At 38.9% G+C, this 18,583-nt stretch overlaps 1 protein-coding gene across 1 annotated transcript in view; it reads left to right on the forward strand.

Annotated features, from left to right (window-relative positions):
* The window catches only part of suclg2 (succinate-CoA ligase GDP-forming subunit beta), an 86,020-nt gene extending 69,085 nt beyond the window's left edge, over window positions 1-16,935 (forward strand). The window contains exons 10-11 of the mRNA XM_026307494.1: window positions 5,267-5,387; window positions 15,887-16,935. Of these exons, the coding sequence (XP_026163279.1) occupies window positions 5,267-5,387; window positions 15,887-15,999 (234 nt within the window). The 3' untranslated portion in view covers window positions 16,000-16,935. The remainder of the gene's footprint in view (window positions 1-5,266; window positions 5,388-15,886) is intronic.
* Window positions 16,936-18,583: the final 1,648 nt, after the last annotated feature.

Consider the following 18,583-nt stretch of genomic DNA (forward strand, 5'->3'; position numbering starts at 1 on the left):
GTGAAAAGAGCAGCTAGATATGTGCTTTATAAAAGGACAAGTGACTTCTATGAATTTTAAAAAATGAAAACAAACAACTTTTCTTCCCCTTCTTATCACCCACCCATATACACTTAAACCAAATAATAGGAAATCAGTACCAGGGGCAAATGTGAACAAGCCTTAACAAAAGGTTATCTAGATGATAGACTAAGTTTGGTGATTATATGTTTATGTCCTCTAGTCGAAATCTTGTCTCCATCTGGCATCGATCACGCCAGTATCCAGCTGCCTGTTGCGCTGGGGTTTTTACCATGAAGTAAAACTTCAGATGGCACTGTCTGTCAAGAGGTGTCTGCACTGGTGACATGGCCAATCTTTGACATAGCGCTCAGCCTGTCTCTCAGCAGTCCCAAGAAGGGGCTGTCATGCTTCAGCAGGCCGGATAATTATTTCCCTCTTATCCCTCCATGCCAGGGCCAATCCTAGCCTTCAATAGAAGCCAGGGACCGCACCACTTCCCATCACCTCTTTCTGTCTCTTTTCTTCTCCATCTCTCTTCTTCCATCCGTTTCACTTCACCTCACTCTCTGACTTCAAGACCCTCTTTTCCCTCAGTCTGTCTTTGTGTCTTACTCTCCTTCTTGTTCTGTATCCTCTCTAAGAATAGGTTTGCACAGACAAAATAGCTCCTCGGTTTGACAGAACTGATTCTCAAAGTAGTAAATGTTCCATGAAAGATTGGCACATGAATGTCTTTATTACGTGGTTTACATTATTCCATACACTATATAACGAAGAAAACACAAAATCTTGTTTTTCCTTTCATCCATAGCCCTGTGCTGCTGACATGAAGCTCAATTACACAATTTCAAAGAAATGGTTGGCTGTGTCTGAAGCATCCAGACTCTGTGTCTGAAGTCTGAATGCTGTGTTGCGATAGTGTTTACCTTTATCTTTTGTACCAAAATTATTTGTGCAAACTATGTAGCCAGTACCCTATATTTTCATTTTGTAATCCATAACATGTATCAACAAAGTTCTTTTGTGCGTGACTCGTGCATTTAGTAATTCCAGGGGCCTGGGTTTTTCTAGTTTTCTCCTTTCATTTGGTTGTCTAAAGTAAATGTTGGATAGCTAAACTCTGTGTTTTTTGATTTGGATGTAGCTTGGCAGGTAGAAGCTGTGATATCAAGTCTAAATAAAAGATATGTTACAAAATCCTAAACAATAGTTTGATCATGTAAGCCAATTTGCTCCTCTCTTACTTCAAACATGGACAGAAACTTGCCAGCAGCTGTCCCATCATTCCAAGATGTAGATTTCAAGCCAGTCAGCCTGTCTTGATTTGGACATCGTGCATGTTAACCTGTGGCCCCAGGGCTGAGCACAACTGATTGAAAACAAATAAACAAGGCCTGCCAGAGCAGGCGGTGACAGTACAGGCTGTCTCCAGTAGATAAGACAGAACAATAGCCCTTAATAGGCCACAGAGAGACACACACCCATCTCAAGCCCAGGCTTTTTTTTTTTTTACTCCTATCAGCTTTCTGGTAACAAAGGAAACAAGATGCTTTCCCTTTTCTTTCTTTCCTGCAGAGAGATTAGCAGCACTTAATAGGGGTATGGCCATGAAAATGTGTATTTGAGTGATAATTCAGTAACGCGCTCACAAATCATGACAAGGAGCTTTGCAGAATGAGACAGAATATAATGTTTTTCCCCCTGGGTTGAAACTTGGAGGAGAAAAGTACATCATGTTTGTTTGCCATTTCAGTTTGCAGAAGAATATGAGGACTTTTTGATCATAGGTTGTTTCTTTCCAGTGTTGTATAAGTTTATTTCATTCTATTGGTGTATAACTTATTATATTTACATATGCATGTGTCCATAATAACAACACATATCCCAGACACCTTTCATGGAAACCGAGAGCAGAAGACAAGGCCATGTGAGCATGTCAAATTGTCTGGGTTACATTTCTTCCTTGTCCTAAATACAGTTAGTGGGGCGTATAATAGGAGGCAGAAAACCCTGTTTCTCCTGTGAAGGCTCTTTTTTTTAAACTTTGAGGCAAAAAAATCCTGGCAAGGTATTGAAATGCTGGCAGCAATGATCCTATTTTGTAAAATTTGAATCATTTCACCAACGCCCAGGTATAAGGCACCAGCTCATGCTGCAACAATGCCTGAAAGAACACACAAAGATCCTCTAAAAAGAGAAAGCTGGCACATTATATCTGATGCCTTTATTCTGAGCCCTGATGAAAGAAATCCACCCTGCTGCCAGGGTAGCTCACCTGAGATGAATGCCTTTAAGGAAAGTGGCTGTACTTGGTTCTGTGACAAAAGTTAAAATGTTACAGAGTGTAATGTTGGAGATTTTAGATGGATTGGAGTGTGCAGTGCTATTTTATACCTTGAGGCTGCATTTGTGACTTGCCGAGAGCCTGAATGGAGCAGAGCAGTGTTAGGCTTTTGATTGGAGAGGGCATCAAACCAAGGAGACTGACTTTATATTTGGCTCCTTTCCTTTTGGCCAGTTTGTCATTGTGGCATTTCAACCCCATACAGGCAACTATCTTGCTAAAAAAATAAATAAATAATACATTTGATAACTACTGCAGAGACTACCACAAACAGCTTATATATATATATGCATGATCAGAACAGCTGTTCAAAGAGAGAGAACATGATTATAATGATTAAAAAATATATATATGTTGACAGATGTGTCTTTTTTGCCCTTTTACCTCCAGTGTCTCAATATTTAAGACTATTTAACCATTTTATTTCACTTAAAATGACAGGGAGGTGGGTATGTGTGGAGCTGGAGCTCTGAATCTGTGATCTTTATTTGGAATATGCAGTAGAGGCAGAACTTTAATATCAAATGGCTGTTTATTTTTGGTTGTCGGTTTGTGCAAGGAAAATAATTTCCCTTAGGCTATATACATGCTTGTAAACCTAAACCAGAGAAATTGTAAAATAAAAATAAAATAAAAAAACACAAACTACTACTCTGTCCTCGCTGCAACCCTATTTCTATAAACTGCATTTACTCCTATGCCAAGCAATATAAATCATGCCTTACGTATCATTAATATACATAGGTGTCAATAAGTGATGCATGAATGGAAGAAATATGGTTCTTCCCAATAGAGACAGAGTTGAAAAATGGGCTGCAGATATGGCTAGAATAGAGCTTTCCCTAGTGAGCCTGCAAACAGGCTTCTAAATCTCTGCTGCCCCCCAGTGGGGACCAGATGATGTTGTGTGTGTGCGCGCACTTGACCCTAAGTTCTGAAGTAAAACCCTGTGACACAGTATGTGAAGTCTTACCCACCCAGAACCCATGTTATAAAGTGTGCTATATGGCAATACATTAACACAATAAAGTGTTTTCAAAGCTTTTACTGGTTTGACAAAATTAACTTTGATAGTGTTTTCAAGGTTGTTCCAGATTTGGCTTGTGATTCCAGGTTTTAATGTAAAGCCACACTTCAGATGTGGAGTCAGAAAGATGTACGCATTTACCAGACAGGAAGGGTCTAACAGAAGATACTGTTCTTTTATGTCAGTCAGTCATAGAGCACAATGCATAGACATAGTGAAGAACTAATGCAAAATATTCCTTTTTACAAACAAGATTGCATTTAAATCAGACTTCAGTTTGAAAATTTTGCATGAGGGCAAGGTTTGTTCAGGGATTTAGGTATTACTCTGGATGAGCACAAAACATAAGAGCTGGTCACTATGACAATGCTACATTAACTCGGTGATAAAATGAGGCTAACCTGGTTACCTGGTTTAAAATAATGAACAACAAAATGGAAAATAATTTGAAAACCTTTTTCCTTTAAGTGCCATTTGTACGAGTGAGATAACAGGGAGGTGTGTTCTGCTAAGAAAAGAGCTGCCATTCTTTTTCTCCACTTCAATTATTTTAATATATTAGAACTCCTTATGCATTATTATGTATGAAATCTGGAGGTCATGATGTATTTGTTTTTCATTTCAGCATCTGAGTCACGTTCATTTGCAGTTTGCAGGTACTGTCTGCCTGCCTTTTCCACTTGTTTTTTTTTTTTTTTTTTTGCATTCCTGCTCACATCCCTGTGTGATATACTTAATCAGCAGGAAACAGTTCTGTGTTGACCTAACAACTTGCTCAATTTCTTCACATGGCATCTGAGACTTTATGTCGCTGCCTACATCTGTGTTTGATTTGGCGCTCTCACTTGGTGTCATTTTCTGCAGTTGAGGAGATGCTCATTTGGATAGGTTGTAGAGGACAATACCGTGGCTGTTGTTCTGATAGCTATCCAAGTCCTTGATCTTCTCTTCCTGTAAACATCATTACTACACACTGAAAACATACACATTCACAGGTCCACACATACGCACACGTCCACAAGATGCTCATCCAAAATGGCACTAACAGATTAGCAGTGATTATACACAAACATGGAGGATTAATCCTGTGTGTTCTCAGTCTACTTTTCCACTGAGCTACCCAGGGTAATTACCAAGTGCTAGATTGTTAGTGTAATCGCCCACAAACACACTAGCTGTCTTGCTTCACTCTTTGGCAGTATGTTGAAGACATTTTGCGAAGAAACTGCAAGGCAACTGAAGTGACCATAGAACAGACAGTGAGATTCATTGGCACAGTTAAGTGTGTTCTAAGGTCAAAGGCGTTTTCGAGATGGCCGTTTGTGGACATGTGACAGCAATTTTTCCAAGCCAGTCTGATTATCTTTAACTACATGTAGTGATCAGTTTTAAAGTCTAAATATGATGCATGATTAAGCTACATTGGAAGGTTTGAAAATCATTCAGGTGTGTAGCTTCTGTTTTGTCATGTCACCATTTCCCATTTAAATGCTGCTGCTTTTTTGTTTTTTTTGTTTGTTTTTTAGCACCAGTTTTAGCCAAACTTTAACAATATCTCTTTATTTGTTGGTTTGTTGTACCACCTCGAGGTGCAAGACCTACTGTACACAAAGGCTGTGAAAGGGCTGAGAAACTGTAGTGAGATATGGAGCTTGAGACAGTTACTTTTGAACTGTCATAATACAATGTGCATACAGAAATATTAGATATGCAATATATACTATAAATGTCAATAAAATATTTTTGAAAATGTGGCATATCGTCCGTGAGATACTGTGCTCTCAGTGTTTAGCACTGCTACCCTGCTGTGACATAGAGATTGCAAATATATAACCAACTCTCTATTAATGAGTTTGCATTTTGACCACAGATGTGTGTCTCTGTTTTCATAGGTTGAGGCCATCCTGGTGAACATTTTTGGTGGGATCGTCAACTGTGCCATCATTGCCAATGGCATCACCAAGGCCTGTCGAGAGCTGGAGCTAAAGGTGCCACTGGTGGTCAGGCTTGAAGGTAGGAAAACAACATATCACTCGCCTACACACTCACATACACACAAAGAAGTCTATGTTTGGCCTTGCTGACCCTTCAGCTAGCGGTCGAACTCACATAGTATGCACCATGTGTCCTCCCCTACAGAGTCATGAAGCATTGATCTCTATCTAGCCTGTACACCTTTGGCCTTAATGAGCATTTCATGATGATGACTAATGACACTGGCCTTAAAGCTTACATGTGCAGCCAAGTTCACAGCTCCACCACTGGTCACTGATGTTGATGGGTTTTTTTACCTCGACTTAGCAGGCATCTTGAGGCTGATATAACAGGCATCTCTAAAACCACCACAGGCATCTTGTATCAGCCGCTGAATTAAATTTAAGCCAGTACTTTTATTCATCATGTTTTTTTAAAGACACTTTTGATATATATTTTATCATCACTGTGGCCAAGCTAGCTGTATTTTCTATAAAATTAAAACCAATAATGTCTGATGATATAGTTTTTGTCTAAATTTCAGTGTATTTTTTTACCATGTGGAGCAATGTATATTGATGTTACCAGTTCAGTGTAATTGTTAGACAGCAGGATTTAAACTACATCTTTTCTGCCTTGTTGTAAACTTCAGAGTCACTGTCTTATTGCTGCTGTACGCGTTAGAGCCTATCCATCTTCATTGTGGCCCAGTGTCCCAGTAGGAACAGCAGCATATTTCTCATACATGTCACATTCTGTCACAACTGTCATTAGTGCCAGCCAGAATAACAGCACAGACAGCACTGATTGGCTCACCTTTCACCTGTATATGCTAATGAAACCCGTTTAAGTTGTGGGCCTGTGTGTGTATGGGAAATGCAGTGGTGACAACTGGAGGTGCGAGGCCATTAGTGGTTAGCTTAATTGTCAAGATCCTGCTGAGTGGTATGTCCACAGCATAGAGCTGTGTAGTACAGGGTACACTGTATGTGTTTGTCCTCACTGTCCTCACACACTATGCTAATATGGTGTGTAGGTCAGGACATGTACTATAAGCTGTTTCTGGAACAGAGGCACTGTAGTGCAGTATGGACACAGTAAAGTGTTTAGAAATTTAGTTGTCATGTTTACATTTAAAGGTTTTATCCTCGGTCAAATAGACCCATTAAAATATGTACACCTTCAGGCATGAGATTAGGGCAGTGAGCATTGTCTAGATGGGTACAATAAGTAGCTGCACATTGCTTCTTTTAATTCTGCATGAGAACATTTCAACTACAAATGGTCTTCAGATGAAGGTTAGTGTGTAAATAACTTTGTATATAAAGACAGTTATGATACGTCAGACCTCATCTACAAATTGGATCATTTTTAATAGAAAAATGGAAAAAAAGACAGCTGATTAACTGACTACTGAGTGGTCACAGAAAATGCATAGAAATCTCAAACCCATTTCACAGAATGTTGCCCAAAAATACACTAAAACACGCCCAATTTTCTGGAGTTTATTGAAATTTACAGTTTAATGTATCAATGTAAGCCTACTCTGAAATTTGAAAAAGATATTTAACAAAATTTAATATAAATGTTTAACTCACAAAGCATTTGCAGACAGTTGTGCTCAGTTTTGCAGCTCAGTGGGGTTTAAGTCTGAGTCTAGTAACTGGGCTCTTCCTATCATTTTCCTCCAGTTTCCACGTGCATTTAGATGGTGTATGAAACTGACACGGTGGTTTTCCTTGCAATTTCTCCAAAAGAGAGGCTTACATTTTTAATGGTTATGATAGTCTGCCTGTCTTCCTTTGTTAATTGCCTTTTTCTAACCATGATGAGAGCAAAATACTACTTGCTGCAGAGCATCACTATCCAAATATTGCTTAAGTGGGTGTAGTAACATAGTCAGTGCCAACACAACTTTTATACAGACAGAGAGTTATCAGCAAAAGTTGGGGCACCTGTAGGAATTGTTAGCATCAACTTTCAAGGCTTCATTTACTTCCATTGCTGCAGAACAACTGTAAGTTGTTAAGCCATCACTTCTCTGAAAAATACTTTTCTGTACAGCCCTGAATTGAAAATATTATTTTTCAGTTTTTGGTAACCTCAACTTTTTATTTACCTCTGGCAGTTTGCCACTAACGTTTAAAACCATTTCAGGTTTTTCACAGGAGTTGAACTGCTTAAATTTCAATAAAAGCTGGAACATTAGGGTGTTCTAAAAATTTTTGACTTATAGTGTATATACAGTACATATTAAATATGCATGCATATTTGTAAGAATGAAATATTGATTTGTGTCGTGTACCTCCCAGTGATTGACAGTGGTCAGCTTCCCTTAAGAAAGTGTAATATTGTTTTCACAGTTTTTTCTTTAAAAACATTTTGTGCTGGTGTGAAAAGTTTTTTTTTTCACACCTGAACCAAATACCGCAGCTGCAACAATCCCAATAATTACCAGTGCAAACAAAATTAAGAAGCCATTGGTGCCAGTTTAAATATTCAAGGAGCACTGTGCCTGGGTGTGATTTATATCCACCATCTGTCTTCATGTTTCTGATTGAGCACACAGCTAAACATACAGTACATTCAAATTTGCCTTGTGGCTAAAAAGTGAAGAATACCACTTCTGAAATGTGGTGTTCTAAAAGCAAAATGATTGGCAATCAAAACAGACCCTTTATTAGTCACCACACTGTTCTTATACTAGGCCAGGTACACTAATTCAACCTTACAAACAGCAGTCCAGAAGGTTATTGCTGGTGGTTGGTCCAACCATGTTTTCCTGGCCAGGGCCTAATCCAAGATTTAGCTGTGGGTCATTACATCCTGGATTGCAGTCTTGTGGAGAAGATTGGTTCAGAATCAATCAGCTCAGCTTGCTGGCTGACCGCAGGGCAAGGAGAATGGCCCAGCAGTCTTCAACAGGATCAGAATGGATTAACTGGCATACTTTTAATTGGGAAGGCTCTTTTATAAGGCCTGGGTTGATTGCATTGGTGGAGAGTTAGGTATTCCCATATGTGGAGAAGAAGGGTCCAGTGGTCTAGATCCTGATAGCATAGAATTAGTTTTTAGGGTTGCATGAAGTGTGTATCCTGAGATGATAGCAATTCTAACAAAAACACTCCCAGTTTTTCAGCACTCATCATTGTCCACAGCAGATTCATGCAACTTGTTCAGCACAAACAGGAAAAACTGACACACGTGTACACAATGTTTGTCATAAGACGAGATACCTGAGGAAGAACCGTCCCCTTTGGCTGCAGTGTAATCACAGACCTATTGTACATTTCTGTGAGCATGCTGTCTGCCACCATGGAAAAACATCCCCTTAAACAGCCTTTAGGGTCCAGTGAAAAGGCGACTGCATTCGCTTAACTCTGTTCCCTGGCCTATTGATTTACCAAACCACTCCACAACTGTCTATCAACCAGTGGAGGCTGTTTTCTTCTTAAAGGGAGATCTGTCCAGTTTTCCCCATTTAATTAAAAACTGATATGAAGGCCAATAGTAAACTTGAGCTGGGTCAGTTCTCAGTCATTATGGCTTAAATAGACATTTACTACAGCCATACACACACAAACAACTATACATGTACACACATATACCTATGCGGTATGTTCGAATTTACACACACTGTCTTGTCATTGATACCTGACCAGCCCATTATGTTTATATATTTTAAAAATATATATATTTACTCTATGTTTATCTTTAAATACTTACCAGTGACCAATGACCATCATTTTCTTGTCTGACCAATGAATCATGTATTGTGTATCTAATTCTAACAAGTATAACTAGATCTAAATTGGTCATGAAACTTAGTCCTGCACATGTCAATACAGTATGTTTATCACATCCTGAAACCTAAAGGATGAGTAGAATTGTATAAAATATCACAGATGCTCTTTAAGTCTAATGTACTTAGCTATAGTATGTGCCAACAGTCTACACAACACAAGACACATGAAAACTTTGATTAATGACTATCACGTCAAAGGGAAAAAAGCCTGCACTGTACAGGAATATTCTCTGTTCAAATGAGAAGCATTTGATGTTTAACACATATGATTCAGTTCAATTCAATTCAGTTTTATTTATATAGCGCCAAATCACAATACAAATCATCTCAAGGCACTTTACAAAAAAACAAAAAAACCCAACAAATCCCTTATGAGCAGCACCTGGTGACAGTGGAGAGGAAAAACTCTGTTTAATGGAAGAAAACACCTCCAGCAGAACCGGGCTCAGTTTGGGCGGCCATCTGCCTTGACCGGTTGGGGTGAGTAGATAGAGGAGAGAGAAAAGAACAACAAATAGACACTGCAGGTTAATGGGGCCAGTAACTGCACATCAGCAATACAGAGCTCAAGGACCAGGAACACCTGCAGAATGTACAGGGAGAGTGAGAACAGAGAGAGAGGGAGAGAGCACAAACTAGGAGAGAGAGAGCACAAAGTTAGTGACATTCAGTATACATGGGATGAGGGGGGAGGGGAGGGTTAGGGTAGAGGAGCTCAGTGCACCGATGGTCCTCGGGCAGTCTAGGCCTATAGCAGCATAACTAAGGGATGGTTCAGGGTTACCTGAAGCCAGCCCTAACTATACACTTTGTCAAAAAGGAAGGTTTTAAGTCTAGCCTTAAAAGTACAGTGTGTGTCTGCCTCCTGAACCCAGACTGGGAGCTGGTTCCACAGGAGAGGAGCTGATAGCTAAAGGCTCTGCCTCCCATTCTACCTTTGGAAACTCTGTGAACCACAAGTAGACCTGCACTCTGAGAGCGAAGTGCTCTATTGGGATGATATAGTACTATGAGGTCTTTAAGGTATGAAGGAGCTTGATCATGAAGGGATTTGTATGTGAGAAGAAGGATTTTAAATTCTATTCTGGATTTTACAGGGAGCCAATGAAGAGAAGCCAATATAGGAGAAATATGATCTTTCTTGCTAGTTCCTGTCAGGACTCTGGCTGCAGTATTCTGGATTAACTGGAGGCTTTTTATGGAGATACTGTGACATCCAGATAGTAATGAGTTACAGTAATCTAGCCTTGAGGTAACAAATGCATGGACTAGGTCTTCTGCATCATTTTGAGACAGGATTTTCCTAATTTTGGCAATTTTGGTTCTACAGATTTCTTTTATGTGTGAGTTAAAGGACATGTTCTGGTCCAAAATAACTCCAAGGTTTTTCACAGTAGTGCTGGAGGCCAGGGCTATTTTAGAAAAGCTATTTCTGAGGTTTTAGGCCCAAATACAATAACTTCTGTTTTCTCTGAATTTAAAAGTAGAAAGTTACTGGTTATCCAGGCCTTTATGTCAGTTAGACACGCCTGAAGTCTGGTTAACTGGTTTGTGTTAACAGGTTTCATAGATAGATACAGCTGAGTGTCATCTGTATAGTGCTTCCTAATAACATTGCCTAAAGGAAGCATGTACAAGGTGAACAGAATCGGTCCTAGCACAGAACCTTGTGACTGTTTTTCCAGGCTAGATAAAATTCCTCTAAATTTGTGGAACGCCACTTCCTTTCCAGCCTTTGCGATGCCTGCTTTAAGGTATGAATATGTAAACTGTAGCATGGAGTTAATCTCCTCTGATTCACTAACTTCTTTTTCAGAGGGGCCACAGTATCAAGCATTTCACGCAGTGAGGCTACAGAACTGTCAACAGCATGATCAATTTGGTAGGGAGTGGGATTGAGGCATCTGCCCTCCACTGTGTTGGCACATGGCATAGATGTAAATAAAGATGGAATAATTTTCTTAAATTTATTAGCAGCATTGTCAGATAAACATCTGCTGTAGTGGAATTTTCTTCCAAATGCTGCATGATCCATCATCTTAAATTCAAAAGTTATTAAAGAATGATCTGACAAAATAGGATTTTGGGGGAAAACTATTAAATGTTCAATTTCAATGCCATAGGTCAGAACAAGATCAAGGGTGTGATTGAAACAGTGAGTAGGTTTATTAACATTTTGAGTGAAACCAATTGAATCTAATATTAAATTAAATGCAGTGCTGAGACTATTATTTTCAACATCTACATGAATGTTAAAATCTCTAAGCACTAAATCAGATAGGAAGTCTGGAAATTCAGTTAAAAACTGTGAGTAAGGGACAGGTGGACGGTACACAATGACAACTGGTTTTTGTGTTTTCGGGTTTAGATGTGAGAGGCTAAGAGTGGGGCCCCAGGATGGCATGGGGAGGAGCAGGCCACGTTTGGCTGTGTGGAGAAAATACTCAGTGATTGCCTCTGATTATTATGAAGATTAGCAAAGTTTAAACAAGTATGACAACATTCAGATGTTTTTACACCAGTAACTTGAAGTAACAAGAGTGGGGAGACAATAAACCACTGACAAAAAAAAAGTCGATTTTCTTCAAAGCTCAATAATATTGTGGGCTTTATTGCCATTTAAATTTTTACTAATAAACACAATGATTTTTAAAAAATGTTGTGTAAATTATGGAAAGTGTATTTGGCTAAAACAATATTAATCTGGCACAAAACATAAAGTATTACAAAGCCTACAAGTGAGTAACATTGAGTAAGTAAGTTATACATTGTCTTTTTTCCCTCGCACTGTAAAATGGCTGACTTAATACAAGTGTGTATGTAATTCTGTAATAACTTAAAAAAATACATACACAAAAAATATTAAGTTAAGTTATTTACCTTTATTAGTCCCACAATGGGGAAATTGCATTACCCACCCAAAGGGCACACACACAGCAAATGGTTGTGCGGTGTGTTCACACACCGTGAACACACACCCAGAGCAATGGGCAGCCATTGCTGCGGTGCGCAGGGAGCAGTTGTAGGTCCGGTGCCTTGCTCAAGGGTCTCACCTCAGTCGTGGTATTGAACTCTTTCAGGTTACAAGTCTGACTCTCTATCCATTAGGCCACAACTGCCATTAAATATCCTTAACAGAATATATTTTTAAAAATATACATTATATTTAAAAATATACATTGCTATAATAGTACATATTTTGCTCACTTATATTTTATTTCACTTTTTAAAAATATATTTTTATACAGTGTACAGTGTTTTGGGAGGGTTGTGCAATTTGCAGTTAAACATTCTGCCTTACAACTGAAAAGACATTGGTAGCGGTACCAGTGTACCGTGTTTATACACCGATCTGCCATAACATTATGACCACCTGCCTAACACTGTGTACACAGGAGTCAATGCAGCAGTAGGTTGGCACTTCTCTCACCCTGCAGCTCACTGAGCATCATCTGTGAATGTTTGTTCCATAGTTCTACTGTCAGGAAAATGGTATGTGACTGTTCTGAGTCATTATTAATGCATGATCACAAGATAACAAATTATTCCCATGCATTAACTAGTGTTCATTCACCAGTGTTCATTTTGCCATCTGATTTGTTTGAATTTTAGATTTATTTTTTATAAAAATGCATAAGTTTTAGTCAATATTTTGTCATTGGGTTGCTAGTTTTTTGTCTAGATTTAGTCCAAAAAACATTTGTGGAATATATTAAAATAGTTTTTGGATCAATGGATTCATTCACATTTTGACTGAAATCCTGTCTATAAGTGACACATGCTACATAAAAAGATCCTGCATGCGTCCAGATGGCCATAAAAACACAAATATTCCATGCACAGCTACATTGTGGTGCTATAGAGCATGCACTCCAGCATCCATCTTCATTAACAGCCGAAACTTTCACAGATCAACAGATCTTAGCTGCTAAACTTAGCTTGTTGAGATAGAATTAGTAACAGTTAGCAACAGGAGGAACTTTAACATCAGCTTCTCCACCACAAGTCTCTGGCATAGCCCCAAACACTATTATTCTGTTAAAATATGGTGGCCTGTGCTTGACTCACTGATTAGAGTGACATTTTCACAATAAGCTTAAGCAATGAGCTTGCTAATTAGAGCCACGATCTAACAAAAATGTGTTGTGAAGCAACAGTATTTTACATAGCAAAATATGCAGCAGTGCTTGGTCTTTTTATTGTTTTTGGCGTGATCAGTGGGAACTGAGCTGTTGTTTTCAGAATTCAGAAAGTGTAGGAAAGTGGGAGTAAACCTTGCACTGGAATTGATGTGAAATTCTAATATAGTACATGCTTGTTGGAAATCAAGGTTTAAACAGAGAGTTTAGAAATCCATAAATATCACATGCTCTCTTAATTAACATGTCATTGGTACTGACTAATAACTACATCAAACTCCAGAGATAGTGTATTAATAATTGTGATTCTTCTACAGGTAAAGTAAAAGTCTTTCTAGCCATTTTCACAGTTCATCAGATGGAATTCATTTAAAAATAAAAGTCCTTTCCCGGTGTGTATGCATCGCATTACAATGTCCCTGTCTAAGCTGTGAGTAGGTCTCTAGCAGCACCTAGTGGCTGCAGTTGAGTACACACATTCATATACTTAGCACTCACTCTACACACACACACATGCACATAAATTGGCGCTGGTACTATCTCCTGCCCTGCACTGTCCTTGGCTGCGCTGCTGTGAGCTATCAGTGCTCCCTGTTGCTCACAGTGGAACTGCAGACTCTCAAACACACACCCATATGCAGAAAAAGTCCTACGTAAATGCATGTCTCGTCTTTCTCACTTACACAGATGTGTGATTCCCCCCTCACACATTACATAGATAACAGGTAGCACAGATGCAGCATTGTCTAAACATTGTTGTACACAACACTGGTGGTCATGAATATTTATAGAATGAAAAAGTCGCAGAAATGCATGTGTTGTTTACTTTACTTCAGTGTATTCACTTTCCATAGGTATATTTGTCTTTTCAGAATATCTTTTGAATTATGTATTTGTTGGGGGTATATATGGCTGCTTCTCCCAGTGTTGTTTCAAGTTTGTTTGCAGAAATTTTGTTTTAATCATCTGACAGATGCCTGAGTATGAAGCATACATCACTACCCCCTCTCCTCTCTACGAAAGACTGTATCATGGATTGAGACTATAGATTTGTCTGTGGGCACACAGACACACACACGCACACACACACACATACACGCACACACACACACACACGCACACAGAGTATTGTCAGCTATTTGGAGATGACTTGGAACAAACCATCCCCGTTTATGTGCCTGAGCAGAAGCTCTTCCTGCTCTTATTCTAATTAATTACATTGCAGAATTGATTGTTTGGAGTGTGAGCCTGCAGAAATGTGTTTGGAATGACTTATTATCTGTCTGGACAAAAGAGATGAAATATTAGGCGTTAAGTGGAGCTGGTAATAGAATTCCCCATGAAAGGTCTATTGATCAGGGTGACCCGGCCTCTTGAGAATTCACATATCATGCAGTCTTAATTACACGCCAGCCAGGAGAGCTAAGGTCAACTTGTAATTGTCTGAGCATGCACGCATACACACACCTCGACACATTTAATATCACTGATGAGCTCAGAGTGAATTCAGAGAAACACAGATAAGTGACACTCACATAAAATATTGTATATACTAAAATATATTATAATATAAATATATTCTTCGTTATTGCCCTTTTTGCTTGAAAAAGTTGACTATCAATTATCAGTTCATTTTGATCACTCTTCATTTGAAGTACTAATTAATGAATTGACTGCTGGATATGAACGGCGTGACAATTTTTATCAAATTGAGGGGATAACTAGATTGATTTTTTTTAAACCCAGTTGAGAAGAATGGTTTAGCATAAAGAAATCAGGTGACATAATACAGTTTGACTTTGACCCAATAACTATTAGAAATAATGGAAACAGTAAAAATCTAAAGTCCACATTGCAAACAGTAGAAAATTGTTGATACCAGATCAAATAGATTCTGTAAATGGCCTTTTCTTTTTGGCCATATTCATGTGTGGAATCAGTAAATGCCACATAAACAACTGTTTTCTGTTGTCTTCGCAGTGAGGGGGTTGATTCTGCTTCTTTTGACCTTTTACTCTCTCTCTCCCTTCTCGTTCACTCCTTCTCTTTGCCGTCATCCTCTCCCTCTCTGTGTCCTTCCGTCCACTGCAGCGTCCCCCGCCCCGTGTTGTGACAGGCTTGTCGGGTTTGTGTTTGACTGCACAGTGTGCAGCACTGGGAGACAGCCAGTTCACTGTGTAAAGCCTTGGGCCGTGCAGGATGCCCCCAGGTGTTTCTCCCTCTCTCTCTCACTGCTTGATTGCGGGTCTACCAGGGCATGGGCTCCTGCGCGACACCTCGCACCTGCTACTCCTGACCTCATCACAGCTGGGAGAGCACACACACACAAATACCTGCACACAAATTGCCCTTTTGCCTCATTGACATAGTTCACAGTCAAAGCAGCTTTCCGATCAGGAGTTGAATTTGCCGCCATTCACCCATAACTCCATCCATCTGTCATCAGTGCGGCTTGATCCCTCCGAAGTAACTTGTCTTTCACACGGTGTGGTTTTTAACATCAGCACAGACAGCAGATCAGGTTCAACCTTACTGAGCCTTTTTTGTGATTTTTGCTGTTACCTGTTTTGACAGTGATCTCTTGTGTCTGCTAGGGACCAACGTCCATGAAGCCAAGAGGATTCTGACTGAGAGCGGCCTGCCCATCACAGCAGCAGACAACCTGGATGATGCTGCAAAGAAAGCAGTAGCTGCTATCAGGAAATAGCAAATTGTCAATGTAACATCACCGAACTCTGTCGGCCTATCACTAACATTTATTACAACCTCAGATCATCACCATCAGCCTTTTTTTTTTTTTATAGACCTCCAGGACTTCAAACTTTTATTCTCATAGACCTTTACTTTTAGCTGTTTTTAAAAAAACAGCTGAAATTCAGTATCCATATCACAGGTTTTGATGTGTCTCTATCACCTCAATGCCTTAGAGAATTCAACCTTTATGCTAATCCCCATATGCAGTGCAAATTAGCTGCTTTTGAATTTCGCTCATCATATATTTTTTTCTCCCATACATTAATTAGGATAAATTACTTTGTAACTTTAAGGGTTGTTATTATTTTACATTATGAAAGTCAAAATAAAATCTGTCATGGACTCTTTCGTAGATTAGATGGAGGTATAAGACTTTGTGCATTCCATTTTGAAAGGCAAGAGTTGTGATCTTCTCTCTGTATGTGTGGCATTTTCTGTATTCACCTCCAGCTTTGGAATATAATACTTTAATATTACACTATGACTAAAGACAGCACCTTCATAAGTTGTGAAATCATTTGATGGCTAAAACAAATAGCTGTTAACTTTGGATCAGTCGGTCTGTCTTAGTGACTTCATTGTTCAAGTTATTTCACATATTTGGGTGAAGTACAAACACTGTGAATTCTTTACAACATATGCCACCCTGTGATATATGGTGTGTGTGTAACAGTTCATCTTTGCCTACGTCATGAAGGCTGAAGAGTTTTGTAAACCACTGTGCCAGTTCTTTCAAGTCCAAGCAATAGTTTCATAGAGGTGTTGAAAAAGCAAAATCGAATTGTACTTCCTTTTTATATAATCATGAATGTATACTGACAGAATTTGTTTAAATACATTGTGAAAACTAAATAATTTATGAGATTAAAAAAAAAAAAAAACATTTAAAGGATATTTTGTTCTGTTGTTCACTTCACGTTAAAGTATCCTGGGGAGAAGCAGATGGAAAGTAAGCAATGCATCGAACTAAAAATTCAGTGACTGCACAGGTTCTACTGTTTTTTTGTTTTTTTTTCCTGAATAGAGTAAATTAGCAGGGGGGCGGGTGTTATTGAGTTTATAGAGTTATCTGCTTTTTAGTGCTAACACTACTGTCAGAGCAAACACAGTATAACCTTGAGATAGTAATTAAATATATAATAGATGCTTATTTCATATTCCAAGAGGTGGGCAATATGACCTATACACACACACACACACAGACAGATATATATATATATATATATATATATATATATATATATATATATGTCCAAAATGTACAATATTTTCTACTGGTATTTTTGTGAGCTTCATACAAATTGAGTGTACCTAGTACTTACTGTCATCAGGAAATGGCTGTACACTGCTCTCTGAAGTCCGACACTGACCTAAGCTTTCACCTTCTCCTCCCTTTTCATCTTCTGTAACTGTCAGCTATATAAATGAAGCTGTATGTGCTAGCTGTTGAGAATGTTCATATACCACAAACCCTTATACTCAACTCACTCGGCCATTGCTAACACTAGCTCTCCAACTCTTTCCCACACCGTACGTGCTGAACTGCAGCCCTATGCCAAAAAAAAAAACACCCTTTAAAACTTCACTCACCAAGTTTGTTCAGAGTCAGAGTAGACTCTGTACTTGTTAAACTGTTGGCCTGTGGCTATTACTCCTCACCTACATTTGTCTTATTTTGAGTCTTGTATTTTGTGACAACTTGACACAGTATTTGCTGGCTTAAAAACTTTTTAATCAAAGGTGATAAAAGGACAAAATTATAGAAATTTCTACCAAAGACTTTAATCTTTCTAATTATTACATTAATCCTGTTTAATAGATTGATTAAACTGAAGTAATTTAAAAATGTTTGCCATTGAGCTCAGATTTCCTCTAAGAATTCAGTCATGTATATGTAATATGCAAAAATCATCGCGTGAAGCGTATTATAGCTTATTGTATTTCCTCTGCTTTCTGCTTTTCTCTTTGTCTGCAGCTTGGCACACACGTACACATGCTCTCACTCACTCCTCAAATCACCCACCTTCAGTCTTCTAATGAAACTCAAGAGTACGTCATCCCAAGAGAGACTTGAGAGGAGCCACTGTCCTTCATAGGCTCTGTGTGAATGGTACAGAGTTGACTGAGACCCCTTCCTGTCAGACACACTGACTGTGTGATGGATTATCTGTCAGGCAATCTGAGAGGATGCCCAGACACACACGATCGACTGCCACCTCTGAAAAACACATACACACAAAGCACTTTTTTCCTCCTGTATGCACCAGAGAGCAACACTTGGAGAAAACCGAGTCTCAGCGTTTGTCTCTCAAACACTAGCAACTTGTTTTTCTTCTAGATAAAGTCAAGAGGACTCCGGACAGGCCCTCTGGTAATTGCTGCACTTCTTTGTTTCTGTGCAAGCAGAAGCAAAATGTTGAGTATTAACTGCCAACTTTGACACAAAGTAGAGAAAGAGATTTCAAGTGTAAATTGTTGGCTAACTACTATAATTTATTTGCAATGCATTCCTTTCCAGCGTCCCTATCACTAAGAGT

The sequence above is a fragment of the Mastacembelus armatus genome, chromosome 5 (genome assembly GCF_900324485.2).
Source record: "Mastacembelus armatus chromosome 5, fMasArm1.2, whole genome shotgun sequence".
Classification (NCBI taxonomy): Eukaryota; Metazoa; Chordata; class Actinopteri; order Synbranchiformes; family Mastacembelidae; genus Mastacembelus; species Mastacembelus armatus.